Source organism: Electrona antarctica (assembly GCF_951216825.1).
Source record: "Electrona antarctica genome assembly, chromosome: 24".
Lineage (NCBI taxonomy): Eukaryota > Metazoa > Chordata > Actinopteri > Myctophiformes > Myctophidae > Electrona > Electrona antarctica.
The window spans coordinates 18181726-18204838 of NC_136803.1; the positions used below are offsets into that span (position 1 = coordinate 18181726).

The window sequence follows — 23113 nt, forward strand, 5'->3', positions numbered from 1 at the left end:
ATATGTGACCGTTTCTGACCGAGGCTAATTCATTGATTTGTTTTTTTATATGAAAGCAGGGAATCATAGATTCAAATTTGACATATTGGTTGTTCAGTTTGACCCACCAGTTTTGGAGATATGGCTTATAGAGTAATGTCTGCAGAGAAACAGCGAGTTGAGAAAACAGGCTTGAAAGGTTCACTTCTGTGGACTCTTAATATTACACCTAGTTACATGTTTAAGCATTTATTTCATATTCACATGTCAATTTCAGCACTGACATTTCAGGCATGCTCTAGTATACTGTATGTGAATAGTCTGCCTGCGCTATTAACAAAAAATAAATAAAACAACAATAATATGTTTCTCGTCTCCTGAACCGTTGGTCTTACCGCCATGACTGTCTCTGTATCAAAAAGAGTCATACTGTATGTCTTAGGGTGGAGAAATTGTACAATATGTTTGAGGGCTGAGCATTCTACAGTATACAGTATACTCAAATACATGTTCTTAGTTATTCTTTCTGTCAACCACTGCTGACATGTGCATCCACTGTGTCATTTTAGATTTGAGCTAAAATGCATTATTTTATACTTTGGCTCGTGCCGTGCTACGGACTTGTAGATCTGCTATTTTTTGGAAAATCATGACAATTTGTGCAAATCTTATATATATATATTCTTTTAACTCCAATCTTTGCTTTGGGGCCTGGGGGTCCGTGGAACCACATATTTTGAGATGGGATTTGGTGGCCAAATGCATAATAAGTTTGGGTGTCCTTGACATGAAGAAGTTTGAGAACCATAGTAACATGAGTTTTTCATTAAACTCTTAGGATTTAGAAGACATTTTGTCGAATCGGTTATATATATATAGTCTAGTTCAAGAGAAAGAGCCACGCTGTGCACATCGGGCCAACTACACCTCAGAGCGTCTCCGGAGGTCATTCTTTACATTTTGTACTTGACGACCGGTGTTACATTTTGCTAATTGGCTACGAGACAGATGAATTAGAAAGAACTGTCAGATGGAACCCCAGTAAGGCTCAGGCCAAATCATTCCCACTAATGGAGACGGTCGGGCATGGTTCATTGGTCAAACTAATACTATCCGACTCCCTCCCTCCCTCCCTCCCCCCCCCCCCCCCCCCTTTGCCAGGATGTGGGAGGAAAAATGATCAGCGCTGAGCTGACCAAGCACGTGTAGATTGCTGCTTTGGCACCAGAAAGGCCCCTCGCAACTAAACTAAAAGCATTGGACGGATTTCCCTAAGCGAGTTAAGACGTTCTCAGCGCCTTAAGTACTTCTTAAGAGCATTGCATTAAAAGGCCATTGTCATTGCACGCCTCTGCAAGACACGGATTTGTGGAATGTCAACGTTTCGAGGCCGGCACGTTGTCACCACATATATAGGTTTAGAATGATAATTCCTAAACATTGTTCATATTGTACCAACTGTTATAAGGCACAGCGCTATTGTGTTTGGCCTGGAGCTCCTTTCAAACAATTTCCTTTCAAACTGGTCTGGCTCAAGTTTCTTTCTTTTGTGTCATGTCCAGGGGTTTGTACATCAATCTGCTGCACACTACACAGACTGTAGGGAGATGAAGGGCATAGGCTCCACATGGCTCGAGAAAATGAATTTTGAAAATGTCGGTTCCCTAGGCTACCGTTTCCCCGTCTGTCCAAAAACCTCCGTCTTTTCAAATTCACCGGCTGCTCAGATCTCCGTCTTTTAATGTTTTAGATTTGATACAATTAGGGAGCACGCTATACTACCGTCTATTGCGACAAATTAACCCTCGTTGACTCCAACGGTAGCCGAAATCTTCCTCCCGTTTGATCTCTGAATCAAATCACAGATTATGATTCTAATCATAAATCAAAGGTTATTGATGGGCAATTAAACGTCGTCTAACTTCTCTCTTTTGGGTCTTGAGCTAAAAGGTTTTTAGAAACACTGCCCTATGCTATACTTATTACTTACTTGATGTATAAATCTAGGATATAGCTGTCATGGTGTGCCTCTGAACACAGGGACGTGCAGAGAGTGTTAGAGAGGCAGGGCTGGAATCCCGTAAGAGGGCACTTTTGGACCAAAATAGCGAAAATAGCAGATCTTTATACTAGATCAGGGGCGCAACCCAACACTCTTTATCTACTGGAGATGCGGTGTACGACATGGATTTATAAACAAATTTGTTCGATGCAAAATGCTGCGTTTAAGTTCAAGAGACTTCGGAGAGAAAAAAAGCAATTCTCCTGAATGCTGCCTTCCGGCATGGCATGGAAAGGAGTGACATTTCACATTTCTTTCATTGTAGTGAATGCTGCATTCGTGGTCTGGAGAGGGCAGACCTCTCCAGACCTTGATGTCTGTGTGTGCACGACCCTCTTGGGGGCATTCAGAAGCATCAACAGAAACGGAGGCTACACTATACAACAATGCAGACGGCATTCTTTATCTTCTTCCGTGAGCAGCTCGGTGTATAACTTAGCTTGTTTTCCCTGGGCTCTGTTCACATTCATAATTCATCCTGCTGCAATATGAAACAGCTCTGTCTGCCTCTCAGTGTTGGAAAGTAACTGAGTAGATGTACTTAACCCATTTAGACCTGAGGACCATTCTACAAAATGTCTTCTAAATCCTGACAGTTTTCTGAAGAACGCATGTTTCTATGTCAGCCGTTCTCAGACATTTTCATGTCAAGGACCTCCAAGATTATATGTATTTGGCCACCGACCCCCATCTGAAAATATGTTGTTCCAGAAACCCCCCGGAAGCAAAGATTTGAGTTAAAAACGTTCGCTCTGAAAGAATATATATTCAAGGATTTGCGCCACAAAAAATAGCAGATCTACAAGCTCATAGCGCGGCACTCGGTGCCGCGCTATGGGCTTGTAGATCTGCTATTTTTCAATAGCTAAAGTATAACAATCCTTAAAACACCAAAAGGTACATGTATTTGTACTTCCAATATCCAATACTTTTACTCCTCTACATGTATTTGACAACTTTAGTTACTATAGCTACTTTGTAAATTTGGATTATTATTATAAACCATACATTAACCACTTAACCACACGTGTCGGTGAGTTAAAAAAAAAGACGATCTACAAGCTCACAGCTTGGATCTGAATTGTGAGCTGCTGGATCTTAATCCCAGCACCAAGGAAGGGGTGATGGAGGTCGACCGACCCAGGGACAAGAAGGTGAAACAAAAAGATGTATACCGCCAGCCGATATCTTCTAAAACGTTTTGATGCTTGGACATTTCCATATGAATGAAAAATAAATAAATAATGCACAATGCAAATGGATAAATATGCATAGGAGAAAGGGAACAGTTGATGCTCAAGCCATCAACTCTGTTCCCTTTCTCGTATGAATATTTATGTAGCACTGGTGCCACCTACCTTTTCATTTGGTAGCGCCACCACAAATTAGTTAGCACCATTTCCATATGAATGAAAAATAAATAAATAATGCACAATGCAAATGGATAAATATGCAAACGAGAAAGGGAACAGTTGATGCTCAAGCCATCAACTCTGTTCCCTTTCTCGTATGAATATGTATGTGCACTATAAGCGCACACACTCATTTCCATAACCCTATTTGCATGCATACATACTGTACACATGCGAGCGCGCACGCACGCACGCACGCACGCACGCACGCACGCACGCACGCACGCACGCCTGAAGAACATGTACCTGCACTGCAGTCACAGGAAAACATCCAGAGGGTTAATTTAACTCAGTGAAGAAGAAGAAGAAGAAGAAGACCTCACCCTAAAGCACGAGGTCACGTGCACGCATCCGCCTAGGTGACGGCAGACTGTGTGAGCGCTGGCGATTTGGCATGGGGGGTCAGATCAACACGTACTAGCCATATATGGAGCGTACAGTGTTTGATGAGGTCAGATCAACATATGGAATGTCAGAACAGGTCAGCTCCATATATGGAGATGTAAGGGTGGCAGCGGGGGCAGTGTCTTGTGTGTACAGGGTTTGATGAGGGCTCAGGTAGGGACGGGCCTTAATTTTCGGGCCTGTTGAGATCTCTAGTTTCCGCCGGCTGCCGGGCGTGGCTGCACTAATAACTTTGGGGCAGGCCCGTCTAGAGTGTTCCATCCCATCTCCACTGAAAACTGCCTCTGTTACGCCCTTATTAAAGAAACCTGGTTTAGACCCCAACAACTTCAGTAATCTCCGCCCCATCTCCAACTTACCATTTTTAGCAAAAATCCTGGAAAAGGTTGTTGCAACTCAGTTACAGGCCCACCTCTCCAACAACAACCTATTTGAACAGTTTCAGTCCGGTTTCCGCCCCCACCACAGTACAGAAACAGCCCTAATAAAAATCACCAATGACCTCCTGTTAGCAGCCGACTCTGGACAGTTATCAATTCTCATCCTTCTCGACATGACCGCAGCCTTTGACACCATCTCACATTCCATCCTCCTCGACCGTCTAGCCTCCATTGGCATATCCGACACACCCCTACACTGGTTCCACTCCTATCTCTCCGACCGTACTCAGTTTATTCAGCTAAAATCTTTCATATCCCACTCCTCTCCCCTCTCCTCTGGTGTTCCCCAGGGCTCTGTCCTTGGCCCCATATTATTCATAATATACCTCCTCCCACTTGGCGCAATATTCCGCAAACACAACATCAATTTCCACTGTTACGCGGACGACACCCAGCTCTATGTCTCCTCCACACCTACCTCCACCCTCCCACCACCCTCCCTCTGTGCCTGTCTTCACGAAATTAAAGACTGGTTCACCTCATCCCTCCTCAAACTAAATGGCAATAAAACCGAGTTAACCCTCATTGGCACCAAATCCTCACTCACCAGTTTTACACTCACTATAGACAACTCCTCCGTTTCCCCTTCCCCCCAGGTCAAGAGTCTGGGTGTCGTCCTCGACAGCACCCTATCATTTCATACCCACATCAATAACACCATCCGGTCAGCCTACTTTCACCTTCGCAACATCAACCGCCTCCGCCCTTCACTCACCTCCAACAACACTGCCATCCTAGTCCATTCTCTGGTCGCCTCCCGCCTCGATTACTGTAACTCCCTTCTCTTCGGTCTCCCCCACAAACTCCTCCATAAAATCCAACTGGTCCAGAACGCTGCAGCCCGCATCATCACCAAAACCCCTGCCATCTCCCACATCACCCCCGTTCTGCACCAACTCCACTGGCTACCCATCAATTACCGCATAGACTTCAAGATCCTCCTCAACACATTCAATGCCATCCATAACCTCTCCCCCCCATACCTGTCTGATCTCATCCATATCAACACTCCCACCCGGGCACTCAGGTCTGCCTCCTCCACCAACCTCACTGTTCCCCCAGCTCGTTTGTCCACCATGGGGGGTAGAGCTTTCAGCCGCTCTGCCCCTCGCCTCTGGAACAGCCTTCCCCCTGACATTCGAAACATGGACTCACTCCCCACCTTCAAATCCCACCTCAAAACTCACCTATTCAGACAAGCCTATGCTCACCTTGAGTAAGGGTCTGCTGCAGGCCTTTGTGTTTATTTTAAACTTGCTTTATTATATTGTATTTCTTTTCTGTTTTGTTAGGCGACCTTGGGTGACCTGAAAGGCGCTATATAAATAAAATGTATCAGTCAACTCAAAAGGGAGACATCGAAGAGCAAGGACAGGTGGGGCAGGATCAACATATGGAATGTCAGAACAGGTCAGCTCCATATATGGAGATCTAAGGGTTTGAGGTCAGATGTAGAGTTGCTGGCCGGCTCCATATATGCAGATCTAGGTGATGATCCAGTCTTCATGTATGGCTATCCAGTTCAGTAGATTGTCAGTGCATTGTCAGAACATTGTCAGTTCTCAAACTAAACGGCACATCTGTAGGTAGGAAGGTGGCAAGACCATTGAGAGCTTTATAAACAAGCAAACTGTAAGCCAATGTAGTGATGCAAACAAATGGTGTTTACAAAAGTGTACAAGACCCTTTCGGGTCCGTTTGTACACACTCTGAGTGAAATTGAACCCCCTGGATTTGTGTATTTGACAGTGTACAGTACACAGTACAGTTACCTCCTGCGAGATGGCGTATCCGATGACTGTGTCTCCTTGTGGAAGGTTCCATGTGACCATGGCAGAGTGGGCTCTGAGCTGTGTCACAGACACGTTGACGGGAGCCGCTGGTACCGCTGCTGTCACACACACAGACACACACACACTTTCATTATTTATTTGAATGGACAATTTTTTTTTTTACATTTTTATCCCACGATTTTGTAACGTATCTTTTCACCCAGTGTCAATTATCTAATGTAATCCTGGGCACTACACTTCCTCTGCCAACCTGGGGGGCAGCGAACTGACCTCATCTTCTATGCATGAAGAGTCCAAGCTGCTTCTTTTCACCTGACAGGGGAGAGTTTCCCCAGCCAGACGTAGCACGTGGAAGGAACACGTTATTCCGATCAGTTCCTTTCCCCTCCATCAGGCTGACCAGGGGGAGGTAGTTTTAGAGACCAGGATTACTGCATGTTTTTGTGAGGGTACCTACCGTAGGGGACACGGGGAGAACATGCAAACTCCACACAGAAAGGCCCTTTTGCCAACCCCGCCTCAGGTATGGGCACTGATGACGCGGAGGAGGGAACACCCCCCCCAGCGCCCACAGCGCCCCCAACGGGAATCAAACCCAGGACCTTCTAGCTGTGAGGCGACAGCACTACCGACTGTGCCACCGTGCCCCTTGAATCGACAAATTAATATTAATTTACAGGGAAACAAAGGTAACGGGGTAGACAGTCCTTGGACACCAAAAGCATAGCACCTTCTGCCCAGAACAGCTGAAACTCAAGCAATAGTTAGCAAGTTGTTTGGCTTTGCTACTTTGTCATGCCATGCAGCGATTGTCAGGCCACTCGTGGTCAGTTTAAATATACAAGTCTGCATAAACAAATATGAGTATGCAGAGTCTACATCTGTACCAAATGTTTATTTTGATGCGAAGTAACGGTTTGTACTTGGAATGTTTATCTTGGAAAGCCTGCATGGTCCGTGTACAAAATCAAAAACACTTCTAGAATCAGAACCTCCTTATGTCAGTGGTTCCCAAAGTGGGGTCCGGGGACCCCCAGGGGTCCTTGAGGGAGGTCCGGGGACCCCCAGGGGCCCTTGAGGGAGTTCCAGTAGAACGTTTCTGGCGAGAGGTAAACATTGTGCGCTAATGCTAATGATAGTTGGGTGCCACCGATATTGTCCCTTATCATTTGACCCATTTAGGCCTGACCTCAATTTTTAAAAATCCTTCTAAATCCTCCAGTTTTCTGAAATAAATATTTTCACGATTTTTCAAAAATAGCAGACCTACAAGCTCGTAGCGCGCCACTCGGTGGCGCGCTATGAGCTTGTAGATCTGCTATTTTTCAATAGCTAAATTATAACAATGTTTAAAACACCAAAAGGGGTTCCCGCCCAAAATGGGTTAACTGTCCTTTTGCGCAGATCACGCAAACCTCAGCAAAAAGAAAAGGACAATATTGATGGCCTCCAACTGTATCAAATGTTTGCAGTGAGTGTGTGCAGGGCTGTGCTGCCGGGAGGAAACAGATCCTGTTAAAGTGGACGCAGCTGTGGCACAGCTTAACTACAATTATGCTAACAGCTATAGCAGCAATAAAACAGTTAACGGAGCCATGAATTGCAACATTAATTTCACTCTGCTGTGCATGTCTCTGATGTAAAAGTTATGAATGACTATAAAGAGGAACTTGAATTTGAACTTGAACACATGCACACACACTCACACAGTGGTGGGAAAAGTATGTGATGTTTTACTTGAGTAAAAGTACCTATACTGCAATATAGAAATAGTAAGTAAAAGTACTGTAAGGAATTCAAAATGTACTGAAAGTAAAAAAGTATTGGCATCAAAAGGTACTTAAAGTACCAAAAGTAAAAGTACTCGTTATACATAATGTCCCATTTCAAGTTTTCAAATGCATAAAACTCTTTTGAAAACAACGCATTGTGAGCTTGTAGATCTGCTATTTCCAAATGTCTGAAATGCATATAGGGCACAAGTGGTTACTATGTTTTGTTGGCTAATAATAATCAAAATCTAGAAAGTAGAAGTACTGGAAATACTCAAGGAAAGTACAAACAGGGCCGACCTACTGAAGTAAATGTACCTAGTTATTTTCCACCACGGCATGTCTCTGATGTAAAGTTATGAATTATTATAAAGAGGAACTTGAATTTGAACACACGCACGCACACGCACACGCACTCACATCCGCATGCAAAATTAAAAACATTAAACCATTTTGGGCGGGAACCCCTTTTGGTGTTAGCATTATCTTATGCTTTAGCTATTGAAAAATAGCAGATCTACTATTAGGTCTGCTATTTTTGAAAAATCGAAGAATGACTGACATAGAAACAGCTTTTTCAGAAAACTGTCAGGATGTAGAAGACATTTTTAGAATCTGATCTCAGGTCAAAATGGGTTAAGGCGAAGCACACCCTTTGATGCCCTGTCTTATGCATGGTCAAACATCTAGTACTAATCCAGTCCTTGGCACAGTATGAGCTCCTCAGAGTCTTTAATTAAACATTGGACCAATTTTTTACACTCTCAGCGTTAAATTAACATTCAGGGTTTTTGCGCATTGGGGGTGAACGTCCCTGCCGTTGCTGTCACATCTCACATTTCAACCTTTTTAGGTTTTCTCCGTATAAATTAATGCCCTACTTTCATTGTCGGTATGATATAGTGTCCCACAAAAGTAGCAAAAATAGATGATCTAAAAAGAATAAAAGATCATAGATACAATATTTTCAAAATTGTGGAAACAGTGTAATTGGTTAAGATAATATTTAACCAGTAAAAAGTAGGTCTGGGACTCGATTAAAAAAAATTGAATTAATTCGAGGCTTTGTAATGAATTAATCAAAGGAATAAAATCAATAAAAACGGTGGAATGAGCTAGCTGGGGAGTTTTGGGGAGTGCATTCCACAGGGTTGGGGCAGCAATTCCAGAACAACCTGACCATTAGAAAACATCTCTCTGTTGCTTCAGAGGACATAACAGATTTACTAATACCAACATTGTAGCCAAAACCGTTTAGTTAGACACCAGACATCTGGTTGAGTGTGGATTGGACATGTGGGTCCTTGAACTCCTATTTGAACTGCGTCAAGAGCTTTGGACCAGTTGTCCACCCTGTCCGCTCTGGCGCCATTCATCTTGGCAGTAGAACGCTCCAGTAAACAAATATCAGAAAAGCAATTAATCCAATTTCTCTTCAGGTTAACAGTCGGTTCCAACCAGTTTTTGATAATTGTTTTCTTAGCAGCAGTTGAGGCAGCTAATAATATGCGTTTGTCCTGGAAAGTTAATGCGATGTTCGGGTTATAACCAATGAGAAAGGGCTGGGCAGCTGAGCTTTACCAACAATGGTTGCTACAATCTCCTTAATCCAATTCCAAAAACTTTTGATTAAGGGGCAATGCCAAAACATATGGAAGTAGTCTCCTTTAACAGAAGAACAGATGGTACATAAGTCTGAATTGACTAATTTACATTTAAATCCACGCTCAGGCGTAAAGTAAAATGTATGTATGAACTTATAATGAATAATCTGGTGAACTGTATTTTTAGATGAGGAGAAAATAATATTCAGCTCTTTTGAATCGAATGCATTAATTGCATACACTATTCTGTGATATATTTTCTGCCTATTGGGGCCGAAACCGAATAGCCCGAAAAATGCATTTTTAGCCATTTTCTGCCAAATATTTTCTGCCGAATATTTTCTGCCGAATATTTTCTGCGGCCGAATATTCGGTGCATCACTAGCAGGAACATGTGAGTAAAAGCAAAAAGCTAAAAAATAAATTAAAAAGAAATCCTGTGTTCTTGGCATACTTTGTGTTAACTTTGAGAGGAGGTTTTGTTTTCCTGTGGCTGGCTGAACCCTGCGACCGAGAGGGCGGCCATGTTGTTGCCCTTCTGTTCCAACACGCAAAGGACGACGGAAGGACTCTGGTCTCGGGTCAGTGCTGCTGGGACTGGCCGGCCGGCTGGCTGCTGCTGTAAAGTATGCTAATTCTGCCCCGCCGCCTTTCCAGCATCATTATCTCAGGAGCTCGTTTGGACACAGCCGGACGAACACGTCGGATTAGCCCCGACGTGACGCGAGAGTGAAGAATAGATAGCTTCATAACAACGACTGTCCTCTGGGGTGTGTATATACGCTGTGCATGATGGAGAGAGATGAACATGGAGTGGAGGGAGGGAGGGAGGGAGGGAGGGAGGAGGGAAGGGATTGAAGGAAAGAAAGTAAGGCAGGTTAGAAGGAAAGGGAGGGAGGAGAGGAAGAAAGGCTCAAATATATCAGTGGTTTTCGACCACTAAAAGGTAAATGGTGCATCCATATAGAGTGTCGCAGTCCCGCCCCCTACCATGGACCAGGAAATGATTATCCGTTCATTTTCCTCATAGACATTTCAGAAAGTATTTATTTAAAGACGTTTACGCCGCGGACAAAGCCAACTCGATTCGTGACAAATCATGACAACAAACAACATTTTTGGGGCCGAAAACATAATTAGAAAGAAGAAAAAAACGGCAGGTTTGAAATGTCTATGGGAAAAATGCATTGGGATTCATTTCCTGGTCCATGGTAGGGGGCGGGACTGCGACGCTCTATATCGCCTTTATCATTACATTCACCCATTCACGCACACATTCATACACCGATGGTGGAGGAAACTATAGCTAGCCTTGCATAGCCAGCCTTCATATGCCTTTGCAATGCATATTGCCCCCCAGGCAGATTTAGTCTGGCCCCTCTCAATTGTGGGAGGACTTCACGGCCCGAAGTGGTGACGATCGAGCCAACCAGATTCGTCTGGAACCAGGCTATAACCACCCAGGGCCCAGTATTCAAATATGGGGCGGGAATCGCGGGACATTGCAAAAAAAAAAATCACACCTGTGTGAACTGAGTGGTGCAACTCCGTGTGGGTCCCCAGAACTTCCAGACCCACAGGAACGCGCCCAGGGTGCCAGCCCGGTTCCGGCGAGCCGCCCCACTTCCGAAACGGTCGAGAAATGACAGAGTTACTGTGTCAGGGAATTAGCATTTAGCATAGTGACACCTATCCCTCTCCCCTCTCTCTCTCTCTCTGTAATTAGCAGGCAACAGTGCAACACTATCTCTGTGTTTCTAGCACAACAGCGCCACTTTTGCCCCTACTGGTACTCTAAACATAGGGACGGACAGGTACGTGGACATAGGGACATTGCTGTTCCTTGGAGTGGTTGCACCACTCAGAAATCTAACACTGAGAGGGACGAGAGTAGGGGTGGGTCCCGAAACTCGGGACCAAGCAGGTACCGAACCGATGCATGGGTACCCATTACAATAATTACATTTTCAGTGTACTCAGGCTACAGACATGCGCAGTCATGCCTTAATTATGTATTTATTTAACAGCAAAATCCGGTGAAACACTGTTGTAAGGAGTAGAGTAGCTGTGAGCGTCTCTCTCTCTCTCTCTCTCTCTCTCTCTCTACACTCTACAGCGTTGAGAGGGGACGTGGGGGTGGGCGTATCGTTTCGTCAATCAGGGAGACAATAACATGCAGCTGAGTGATCAGTGAACGGCCCACGCTGGCAACATCAAAGGCAGAGTCTCACAGCTGTACTGAGTTGCTAATTAATAGCTCTGACTATACACTCCCAGTTGGAAAAGGAAAGAATCACTTCTGTCCGTGACTCTGACTGTGACAATAACCAATCCTACAGTTTGAATTGTACACACAAATATAGAGCAAATATAGGCCTAATGATATAAATAAAGTGTGTGTGTGTGTGTGTGTGTGTGTGTGTGTGTGTGTGTGTGTGTGTGTGTGTGTGTGTGTGTGTGTGTGTGTGTGTGCGTGCGTGCGTGCGGTAGTGCTCCTCAGTCTGAGAAAGACGCGTTCTTTTGTTAGTCAAAATGTGACCTATTCTTTTTAATTAAATTGTTATACATATTTTATACCATTTGGAACCGAAATAGGGAACCGTTAGGAACCAGAATCGGTACCGGATTCACAAAAATCCCAACGATACCCATCCCTAGACGACACAGTGATATTAGTATCGCTACGCGAGGCTAGGAGGAAACCATGCGAGGCACCATCCTGCACATCGGGAGCAATTAGGGGTTCAGAGTCTTGCTCGAGGGCACACCGACTCTGGGGGAGCCCGGGATCGAACTGGGAACCTCACAGTTCCCATCCAGCTGTTATACCGGCTACTCTACGCCTGAGCCACCCACTGCCACCTATGTGGACCAGTGGTCCGGGGAAAACATCTGCACTACTTAATTTACAAGAAGTCTACACAATTAGAAATGTTATTTTGATCAACGCCTGTTGTCTACTCTCTGCTAATGGTACCAACATCAATACAGCATGGAATGGAACGACAAAAACTAAAATAAGTCTTTGTTCTGGTTTTAATCTCATCAAATGGTGGTCCGTGGCTCAAATGCAGAATAAATATGGTAATGGACCTCGATATGAAAAGGGTTGAGAACCACTGGACTGACATAAATGAACAAATGGAATGGATGATTAATGGAAGGATAGAAATTAAGACAGTATAGAAAGAAAGGAATCCATTTAGAGAGAGAGATAGAGAGAGAGAAAGAGAGATAGGGGTAAAGTGATGAGGAGGAGACCGTGGCAGGGATGAGTCAGCCATATTTCCATTAGCTGCTCCTCTCATAATGACACCATTCAATCACTGATTCGCTAATGGCTAAGCACTGCGAAGTCACGAACCATTGTTAAGTCAGACGCTCGAAAGGAAGAACAGGAATAATGAATCGCCCGCTCATCTCGTACAACTAATCCAAGAATAAGAGTACAGCGCTGCACATTTCCTATCGTGTTCACTGGCCCCAGAAATCAATTAGTATGTGTCTCAGAGTTAACCATTATGTTATACTTTAGCTGTTGAAAAATAGCAGATCTACAAGCTCGTAGATCTGCTATTTTTGAAAAAATCATGAGAATGCGTGCAAATCTTCAAACAGTGTTGGGACGTAACGCGTTACTGTAACGCCGTTATTTTCGGCAGTAACTAATACAATAACACAAATGTTTTAAGTTCAGTAACTCAGTTACCGTTACAGTACTAAATTCCGACACGTGTTTTGGTCCGACGGTCATTTGACCGACAACCTACCGTACCTCTATCCCTAACCTAACCATAACCGCAAGCACGGGAGCAGCGCATGTTCGAGCGCTAGTCCGAACGTTGTTCCCGCATGTCGGACTAATGCTCCGTCTGAATTTCGTTCGGATCCCACCGTTACTACGTGGTGCGCTACTCCGTTAGTCTGTTCTTTTTTCACGTAATCTCGGCTAGAGAGAGACCGAGGAAGAACTGCAGTTCTGGGAGAGAGGGGAGCTAGGGAGAGACGTGTGTGGTGACACCCGGCAGAGAGGAGCTGTGGGTGTGTTTGTGTCCACCTAAGACTAAGACTAAAGATGTGGACGCCCACATCGCGTTTCTCCAAATGGATACTGTATATTATTCTCACTACTTCACCTTTGTGGAGCACAAGGAAAAGAACGTCTCAATGTAAGTCGTGTGCAGACCCAGACTCATCCAACGGCAGTCCACCTCCTTCCTCCCCTGGCACGCCAAATGGGAAGGGAAAACGTTTGCCTGCGTGGGTGTACGACTGCGCGTTTGTGTCTGTCCCGACTGCGAGGCTGAGGCTGCGCACGTGTGTGTGTGTGTGTGTGTGTGTGTGTGAGATAGCCAAACCTATAAATTAATTGTCTGGTTTTGGTCTTACTTTGTTTATAAATCCAGACTCAAATTAGTATTGCCACCACCACCAATAATCAGTAAGAGAGCAGCTCTATCTGCACACGAATGTGATGCTGTTGCTGCAGGGTGAACCATGCAGTTCACCTATAGGTAGCAAAGCATAATGGATGTCTTATCCATGTAAGCTTGTAGATCAACTATTCCCACTATTAGGAGTTATTCTTCAGGCTTTCCTGATCTTTTTTCCTGAAAGGTTTCTGTAAATGCTTCCCTGTTTGGCACTCAGTTGTAGTCAAGTCCCTGCCACATACCGTATGTCCAGGGGGTGTACTTGTACATCAAGCTGCCTCACGCTACAGAAACAGGAGATATGCTCCTGCCCAGTACAGTACATGGGCCTCATGGCTCCGCACTTTACTTACTTTCTGTAAATGCATGTTTTCCCCAGGTTCTTTTCACTGTTCAGCCTTGCCTTGCTAATTCTACTGAAAAGAACTGTCACTCTTCCTTTTCAGTAGCAGAACTTAATCTGGAGTAGAACATATACACCTTGGCCTTGAAGGTGAGCAGCTTGGTGCCTGCACGGTGTTGTGTGTGGATGTGTAGCAGGCTAGTGCATTAACGCACACTGTAGCCATTGTCTGCCTTCGTGGTGTGTGTGTGTGTGTGTGTGTGTGTGGGGGGGGTACATTGTAAAGCCTGATGACATACTAGGCGGTACAAAGGACATAGCAGATCTATTGTACTGTGCAACCTCACAATCTGCTATTTTCAGCACTTAATCTAAACTGTACTGTACTTGGGAACGATGCAACTTGGGAACCTAATAATATCCATTGTCATAGCACCCGTTTTAACCATCTGTCTGTGTCCCTTATGTGCCCATACTGTATATCAAATCTCAAATGGAGATTTCTGTAGTATGCATCAGTGATGTAAATAGGTTTTCAATGTAATGAGTCCCGGGATGCAGGGATTGTCTTTTAGATGAGTCCCAGGGACATTTTATGAGTCCCACTTCAACGACGTTAGGAGTCATATTTTGCCATCTTTACAAATTGCAGCATTTAACTCCCATTTCATTTTATATGGTTATAATGTGGTTATATTCATGTAGAAAACAGAAGAATAAATGATTATTATAACTAAAGCTAGCAAAATAAACTAGAATAAAAAAACAGTACAGTAGTGCATCCCGTGGATGCAGAGGTTGTTGTTTTATTGCGTCCCTTAACTATAAACTGCGTTTTGGGATGCAAAATGCACTCTATTTTAATCTCTGATGCATTGTCATAGCATTTTCTGTGTCCCACATGGAGATCTCTGTATCTGTCTGTCTGCCTGCCTGTGTCTGAAGAGTGCAAACTGAAAAGTGGACTGGTTAAGTAATCAATTGGCAGGTTTGGGGTTGCCATGGCAATCAATTGGCTGAGGCAGAGGCTGGAAATTGCACAGGTGAGAGGAGTTAGGCCCACTGGCAGAGCCTGACGAGCCTTTTGTGGTGTTTCTGGACAACGGTGTATGCCACCGACTCGAGGCCGGGCACTGCACTCCCTGTGGGGGTGTGGAACGCGTGTGTCGAATTTGAAGTGGGGCAAACAGTTCTCGAGTTACGTGCATTACAACCCCCCCCCCCCCCCCCCCCACACACACAGTTCGATTCTTTCTGTGCCATCTACGAACATATTCGGACGCCCTAGGGGAGACAGGTGCCCCGAACATGTTCATAGACTACTGTATACTCCATATATGAAAGTGGCGACTGTCAATTTACTTTTTAGCATTGCTCCGGTTGCTATGTAACGCCTCCGTCCCCACCAGCTATGGGTTTTTTCCATCCAGCTCCATGGAGCCTCCATTATAACATGATTTTCAAAGCCCTCTGTATCTCTAAAGTTTTGAGTGCTGTCCATGGTGAGCCGTCACGCATCCCGATGATCGTATTTAATTTGTGTCCGTGACCGTTTCTGACGAGAGGTAAGGGGTATGCGCTAATGCTACTGATCACTGTGCTCACAACAACACTGATAACCCGGCTCATAGACTGAGACTGGCACATGTAAGCTGTGCTTGTGCTACCACCTATAGAGGGCAATTATTTTTTTTATCCCACGATTTTGTAACCCATTTTTCACCCCTGTGTCAATTATCTAATGTGATCCTGGGCTCTACACACGCTCCGCCATCCTTGGGAGAGCAACGGACTTGAACTCATGCTTCCTTCATGCATGAGTGTCCAAGTCGCTCCTTTACTCCTGACAGGGGGGAGTTTCCCTGGTTGGACGTAGCGCGTGGAAGGAACACGTTATTCCAAACAGTTCCTTTCCCCTCCATCAGGCGCCCCGGCTGGCCAGGGGGAGGCAGTTTAGAGACCAGGATTACTGCATGTTTTTTGTGAGGGTACCTACCCTAGGGGACACGGGGAGGGAGAACATGCAAACTCCACAAACAAAGGCCCTTTCGCCAACCCCGCCTCGGGTATGGGCACTGATTGATGATGTGGAGGAGAGAACACGCCGCAAGCACCCACAGCGTCCCCAGTGGGAATCGAACCCAGGACCTTCTATAGCTGTGAGGCGACAGCACTACCAACTGTGCCACCGTGCCCCCTGCTAAAAAGAGTTAACATTGACATATACATCTGGCATGAAACACATTCGAGTGCCCGTGATGAGAGCAACAATATCCTCATTTGCCTTCTTGGTCTGCAGTGTCCTGCTTTTCAATGCATGACAGCATTCGAACGGGGTGGATTTCCGCTGAGCTGGTTGTTTAAGAAGCATGCGTGGGCGTGAGTGAATAATCCACCCCTTTCTTTATACTTTGTGACTCCAGTTAGATCTGCTATTTCTGCTTTTTGTTTTTTTTATGTATTGAAAAACATGGAAAGTAAACGATGACAAAATTGTGATTATCTAAAAATAATTGTGTTTAGACAATTATATAATAATTGTGACAGGCTTAAATGTTTTGTAAACAGCTGAGGGATGATTCAGCACCGTGGATAGGGTAGGAAACACTGTGCATGGAGTCAGGACCACGGACAGCTCTCTGAAATAATATAAACCACTTTTTCCCCAAACACTGTTCTTCAGACACTGCTCTTCAGACACTGCTCTTCAGACACAGGCAGACAGATACAGAGAGCTCCATATGGGACACAGACAGACAGTTAAAACGGGTGCCATGACAACAGCTACTGCATACTAGGTTCCCAACTTGCATCGTCTGCCGACGGGCATAGGTCTAGTTTAACATAAAAGGCAGCTTGCTGTCCGAATGTTACCTCCTGACACCTCTGAGGACAAGGATGCTGCCTCCTGCCATGCGAGAGGAGAGGAGAGGGAGAAGGAGAGGGAGAGGGAGAGGATCCAGATCGCATTTAGGAGGACCTCCTCCTAACCTCACAAACACTATGCCTAAAAACACTATGAATGAATGAATGAATGAATTAATTAATTAATGAATGAATGAATGAATGAAGAGAGAGTCTGTGGAACCCAGACATCATTATTGCATTAGTCCCACTGGGAGATGGATGTACATGCCGAAAATACAGTACAAAAAGAAAGTGAAATGATCCATTTCACTGAACAGCTTTCATAAACAGTTCATTTATAATTCTAATACTGCAGGATGTAGAATACAAGCATATCATATCACCTTTTCAAGGGCATGCTGCTGTAGCCTCCCCTCCATGCAGGCAGCAGGTGTTTCTCAACTGATTGTGAGCCAGGGACCACCGTCCTGTATACGGATCAACCTGGGGACCGCTGCACTGAGCCAGGGACCACCGTCCTGTATACGGATCAACCTGGGGACCGCTGCACTGAGCCAGGGACCACCGTCCTGTATACGGATCAACCTGGGGACCGCTGCACTGAGCCAGGGACCACCGTCCTGTATACGGATCAACCTGGGGACCGCTGCACTGAGCCAGGGACCACCGTCCTGTATACGGATCAACCTGGGGACCGCTGCACTGAGCCAGGGACCACCGTCCTGTATACGGATCAACCTGGGGACCGCTGCACTGAGCCAGGGACCACCGTCCTGTATACGAATCAACCTGGGGACCACTGCACTGAGCCAGGGACCACCGTCCTGTATACGAATCAACCTGGGGACCACTGCACTGAGCCAGGGACCACCGTCCTGTATACGAATCAACCTGGGGACCGCTGCAGTGTCCCAGGGACCACCGTCCTGTATACGAATCAACCTGGGGACCGCTGCAGTGTCCCAGGGACCACCGTCCTGTATAAGAATCAACCTGGGGACCGCTGCAGTGTCCCAGGGACCACCGTCCTGTATAAGAATCAACCTGGGGACCGCTGCAGTGTCCCAGGGACCACCGTCCTGTATAAGAATCAACCTGGGGACCGCTGCAGTGTCCCAGGGACCACCGTCCTGTATAAGAATCAACCTGGGGACCGCTGCAGTGTCCCAGGGACCACCGTCCTGTATAAGAATCAACCTGGGGACCGCTGCAGTGTCCCAGGGACCACCGTCCTGTATAAGAATCAACCTGGGGACCGCTGCAGTGTCCATGCAGGCTGGGGCGTGGTGGGCTTAACCCATTCAGGACAGGAACCCCTTTTGTTTTAACCCATTTTGACCTGAGATCAGATTCTAAAAACGTCTTCTACATCTGACAGTTTTCTGAAAAACGCCATGTTTCTATGTCAGTGGTTCTTCGATTTTTTTAAAATAGCAGACCTACAAGCTCGTAGCGCACCACTCGGTGGCGCGCTATGAGCTTGTAGATCTGCTATTTTTCAATAGCTAAATTATAACAATGTTTAAAACACCAAAAGGGGTTCCCGCCCAGAATGGGTTAAGCATGATGATATACTTTAGCTATTGAAAAATAGCAGATCTACAAGCTTTTTGAAAAATGGTGAAAATGTGGCGCAAATCTTTGAATATATATTCTTTCAGAATTCAGAGCGAACGCTTTTAACTCAAATCTTTGCTTCTGGGGGGGATCCCTGGAACAACATATTTTTCAGATGGGGGTCGACGGCCAAATACATATCATTTTTGGGGTCCTTGACATGAAATTGTTTGAGAACCACTGATACAGAAACATGAGGTTTTTCAGAAAACTGTCATGATTTAGAAGACCTTTTTTTCTTCTCATCCTGCAGGCCTACCGCTGTGGTCTGGATTGACACCGATTCTCTCAGAGATGTGTGTAACTGTGTATAGTTGCAAAGAAGGTTAAAAATAAAACGACTTACTTTCACTGTAAGCCCAGGGAATTGTGCCTGACAGCTTCACAAGCTGAATGTGTTTTTATTTATAATGTGATGCCTCTTGGCACAGAGTCTAATCTGAGCTGATCCTCTTTCTGTAGTATAGTTAAACCTGTCCTTTTTTGGCATTGAAGCAAAAGCCAAAGGGAATTTAAATTTCTTCATTTGAGTCCACATTTATGACCGAGGCCAAGTCATTGAAAATGTTTTCATTTCATGTGAACGCAGGGAATCATAGTTTTGGAGATATGGCTTATAGAGTAATGTCTTGCAGAAAACAGCGAGTTGAGAAAACAGGCTTGAAAGGTTCACTTCTGTGGTCTCTAACATTACACCTAGCTACTGTACATGTTTAAGCATTTATTGCATATTTACACGTCAATTTCAGCATTTATTTCAGACATGCTCTACTCTAGTATGTCAAAGAGTCTGCCTGTGCTATCTCTCTACCACCATACTCTCTACCACCAGCTGTTAGCATAAACCCCAGTTCCAGCATACGTGTTCACTTTAAAAGACGGTGTCGCACGCGCGCACGCAAACTTGGAAAACTTGGAAAACGTGCTTCAGGATACAGATCACAGGTACAGGAAGCATCGCCTTCTCCATATATTGCGACTGCCAATTATTGCAGACACTGAACAGAATTGTGCCAATGCCTTAGCTCTCGTCTTGGGAATTCCTGCAATCTGCAGGCCCCTCACGGCTGATTTATGGACATTACAAAGGCTTCTAAATATGAACACAACTAGTTTACATTTGTAGCCAAGCTGTATAATAGCATCCTTAAGACGGTGGTACTTAACTTGGCAAGGAATGCCTCTTCCAGACTGTGGCCAAAATGTACATGCCACTTCCAAAATGGAGACGGACACACACTCACGCACGTGTCGCACGCACGCACGCACGCACGCACGCACGCGGCTCTCTTTTGCCACTCAATCCAATCACACACTCATTCCATTCTCAGACTGCTCCATTTAATCTGGAACTTGGCACTGCTCATTGCTACTTGCTTTTCTGCTGTCATGCTGCTGCTCTCAGCCCTGCTGTCTTGCTCGAACATACTGCTGCTCACCCTCCATCCATTCATGAGTTGTCCCGACTAAAATGTTCTTCTTTGAACACAGTCCCACTTCCTACGTGGTGCATGGCCACTCGCCAAGGGCCTGTTCGGTGCCCAAAAACAACAACAACAACAACACACCCCCCAAATCCCACCCCATGGGCCCACCCACCCAGCACGGCCGCACTGCATGCACCGTCTATATTTACACCCCTGCATGGGCTCCATGCTAATTCTCACTTCTACGAATGCAATTACACATCCTCTAGCCCATTCAGGACGGGAACCCCTTTTGGTGTTTTAAGCATAATTAAATTGACTTTAACGTTATACTTTAGCTATTGAAAAATAGCAGATCTACAAGCTCGTGCTGGTAGATTATGCTATTTTTTTTTAATCCTGAAAATGTGTACAAATCTTTGAATATATATTCTTTCAGAGCGAACGTTTTTAACTCAAATCTTTGCTTCTGGGGGGGGGACAGGGGGACAGGTAGAAGCCTTTTTTTTTTTTTATCGGCCTCAGGTCTAAACGGGCTAGTGTCCTCATGAAGCGGTTGAATATAGAGTGCATTATTATTATCGTATACCACACGGTCGATGGAGAGCTCGGCTCAGACAGTGAGAAGCTGCCTTTTTCCATCAATCCACGGCGGAGGGACAATCAGATAAAGTCAACAGTTTATTTTTTTGCTATACCACTGTCTGTCTACTAGTCTGGATTAGTGGAACAACACGCGCTCACCCCGTTTAACCGACGACAACGGTCTCCAGAGAAAAACGGCAAAATAAAATATCAGATGTGCTGTTCCGTTTGGACAGCAAAACGGCGTTTTCAGGGGTTGAGACAGCAACAGAGTGGAAATATCTGAAAAGGCTCCACCGCCTCGCGTCTCCGTGTAAAGAAAGACATTGCGATACGGGAGAAAATGACAAAACCGCGCGATGTTCATCATGACAAGCTTTTCGTACAGCTGCAATGTTGGGGAGTGTATCAGATAGGACTTTTCTGTTTGGATGTATGGCCTGTCAATGGGAAATTGTGGCTAGTTCCCAGCCTGTCGTCGTCTGGGTGCCCCCGTTATCAAAAACAACAAATATAAGCACTCCTTTGTCCCTGCCTCGATTCGTGCAGTCAATGCTGCCAGTAATCATGTAATGTGATGATGATGATGCTGAAATATGCACTTTATGCGGCACTTTATATATTATATCTTATATCTTAAGCACATTTTTGCTTATTCTTCTACCTGCAATAGATGCGACCAGACCTCTGTTTATGCCATGGTGTCTCTTGTCTGTTGTTGTCCTGTATTGTTTTGTATTGTTTGTATGTCGGAAACCACTACTGTTGCTGTAAACACAATTGCCCTTCTGGGACATTAATAAAGACCTTGAACCTTGAACTTGGGCCGGCGCGTCTGAATCCTGCCTCCAAACACAGGCAACGACACTCAGGCGAATGCAGTTCTCTGCTCACCACATGAACAGAAGGGGTTGCCTGGGTGTTCCTGGAACATAGTGCTTGCTTTTGCTTTCTTCTTCATGTTCCTGGAACCAAGCCAGGCACACAACGGGTGTTCCTGGAACCAATTAACTCATTTTGACCTGAGATCAGATTTAAAAAATCAGTCGATTTTTCAAAAATAGCAGACCTACAAGCTCATAGCGCGCCACTCGGTGGCGCGCTATGAGCTTGTAGATCTGCTATTTTTCAATAGCTAAAGCATAACATAATGCTAACACCAAAAGGGGTTCCCGCCCAAAATGGGTTAAGGCACACCATGACTTCAACCATGACTTCTCTGAATGCATTTTCTAAAAATGGCGTGCTCAAGGGTTCCCAAACTTTTCAGGAAATAGTCATATTTTATTAAAGAGCTGGAGAGACAGGGAGACCCCTGTTACTAAACAAACACTCTGGTTACTATCACAATATAGTGATTTAACATTTTAGCAAAAAAACCTTTTTGTTTTAACCAAAAAATATCACTTACCCTACCATTAAGCAAATCATCTGGGGATCGCCCAAAAAGATAATTTGTACCGACCCCCAGTTTGTGAACCACTGCTCTAGGGGCACAACACCATGGGCTGAGTTGTCATTTGTTTTTCACTTCAGGACAGGTGAAAAACGACAGCAGTGTAAAAACATGGCAGACTGTCGTCACATAGTGATGTACAGTTGGAGGCCATCGATATTGTCCTTTTCTTTTTGCTGAGGTTTGCGTGATCTGCGCAAAAGGACAGTTAACCCATTTTGGGCGGGAACCCCTTTTGGTGTTTTAAACATTATGTTATAATTTAGCTATTGAAAAATAGCAGATCTACAAGCTCATAGCGCGCCACCAAGTGGCGCGCTGCGAGCTTGTAGGTCTGCTATTTTTGAAAAATCGTGAAAATATTTATTTCAGAAAACTGGAGGATTTAGAAGGATTTTTTTAAATGTTGAGGTCAGGCCTAAATGGGTCAAATAATAAGGGACAATATCGGTGGCACCCAACTGTATACAGGTAAGTAACACTAACAGACTGCCATCACATAGTACACACACAGTGATGGAAGCAACACAGCTGAAGGTAATGCAATGAATAATGGATGTGTTAGACTTATAGGTGTATCAGCACTGTTTCAACAGTACCTCACTTAAACCGGCCGAGCTACACCGAGCGGGTGTGTGCGTAAAACGCACACATGCAAGCCCCACATATACGCACACTTTAAAATAGGACTGTGTGGATCTATAAGCGAACTATTTCTGTCTATGCAATTCCCTTTGCGTGGACATAAATTGTTGTGCGTTTGTGCGTATACGTGCAAACTCGTGCTGAAAAAGCCTGGTGTAGCTCGGCCGTGAAGCTGCACTACGCAAGTTTTCAACTTCAACCCTGGATTTGAACCCGGTTTCCGACCTAAATGTCTCAATAGAGCAGGTAAACAATATACAACCACCCCAAGT

At 45.0% G+C, this 23113-nt stretch overlaps 1 protein-coding gene across 13 annotated transcripts in view; it reads right to left on the reverse strand.

Moving 5' to 3' along the window:
- The window catches only part of LOC306917352 (fibronectin type III domain-containing protein 4-like), a 145208-nt gene that overhangs the window by 16751 nt on the left and 105344 nt on the right, over positions 1–23113 (reverse strand). For 10 of the 13 annotated variants that reach the window (XM_079495552.1, XM_079495547.1, XM_079495541.1 and 7 more), the window contains one exon: positions 6071–6189. In XM_079495552.1, the coding sequence (XP_079351678.1) occupies positions 6071–6189 (119 nt within the window). The remainder of the gene's footprint in view (positions 1–6070; positions 6190–23113) is intronic. The other 3 variants (XM_079495543.1, XM_079495551.1, XM_079495544.1) reach the window with 1 other exon arrangement.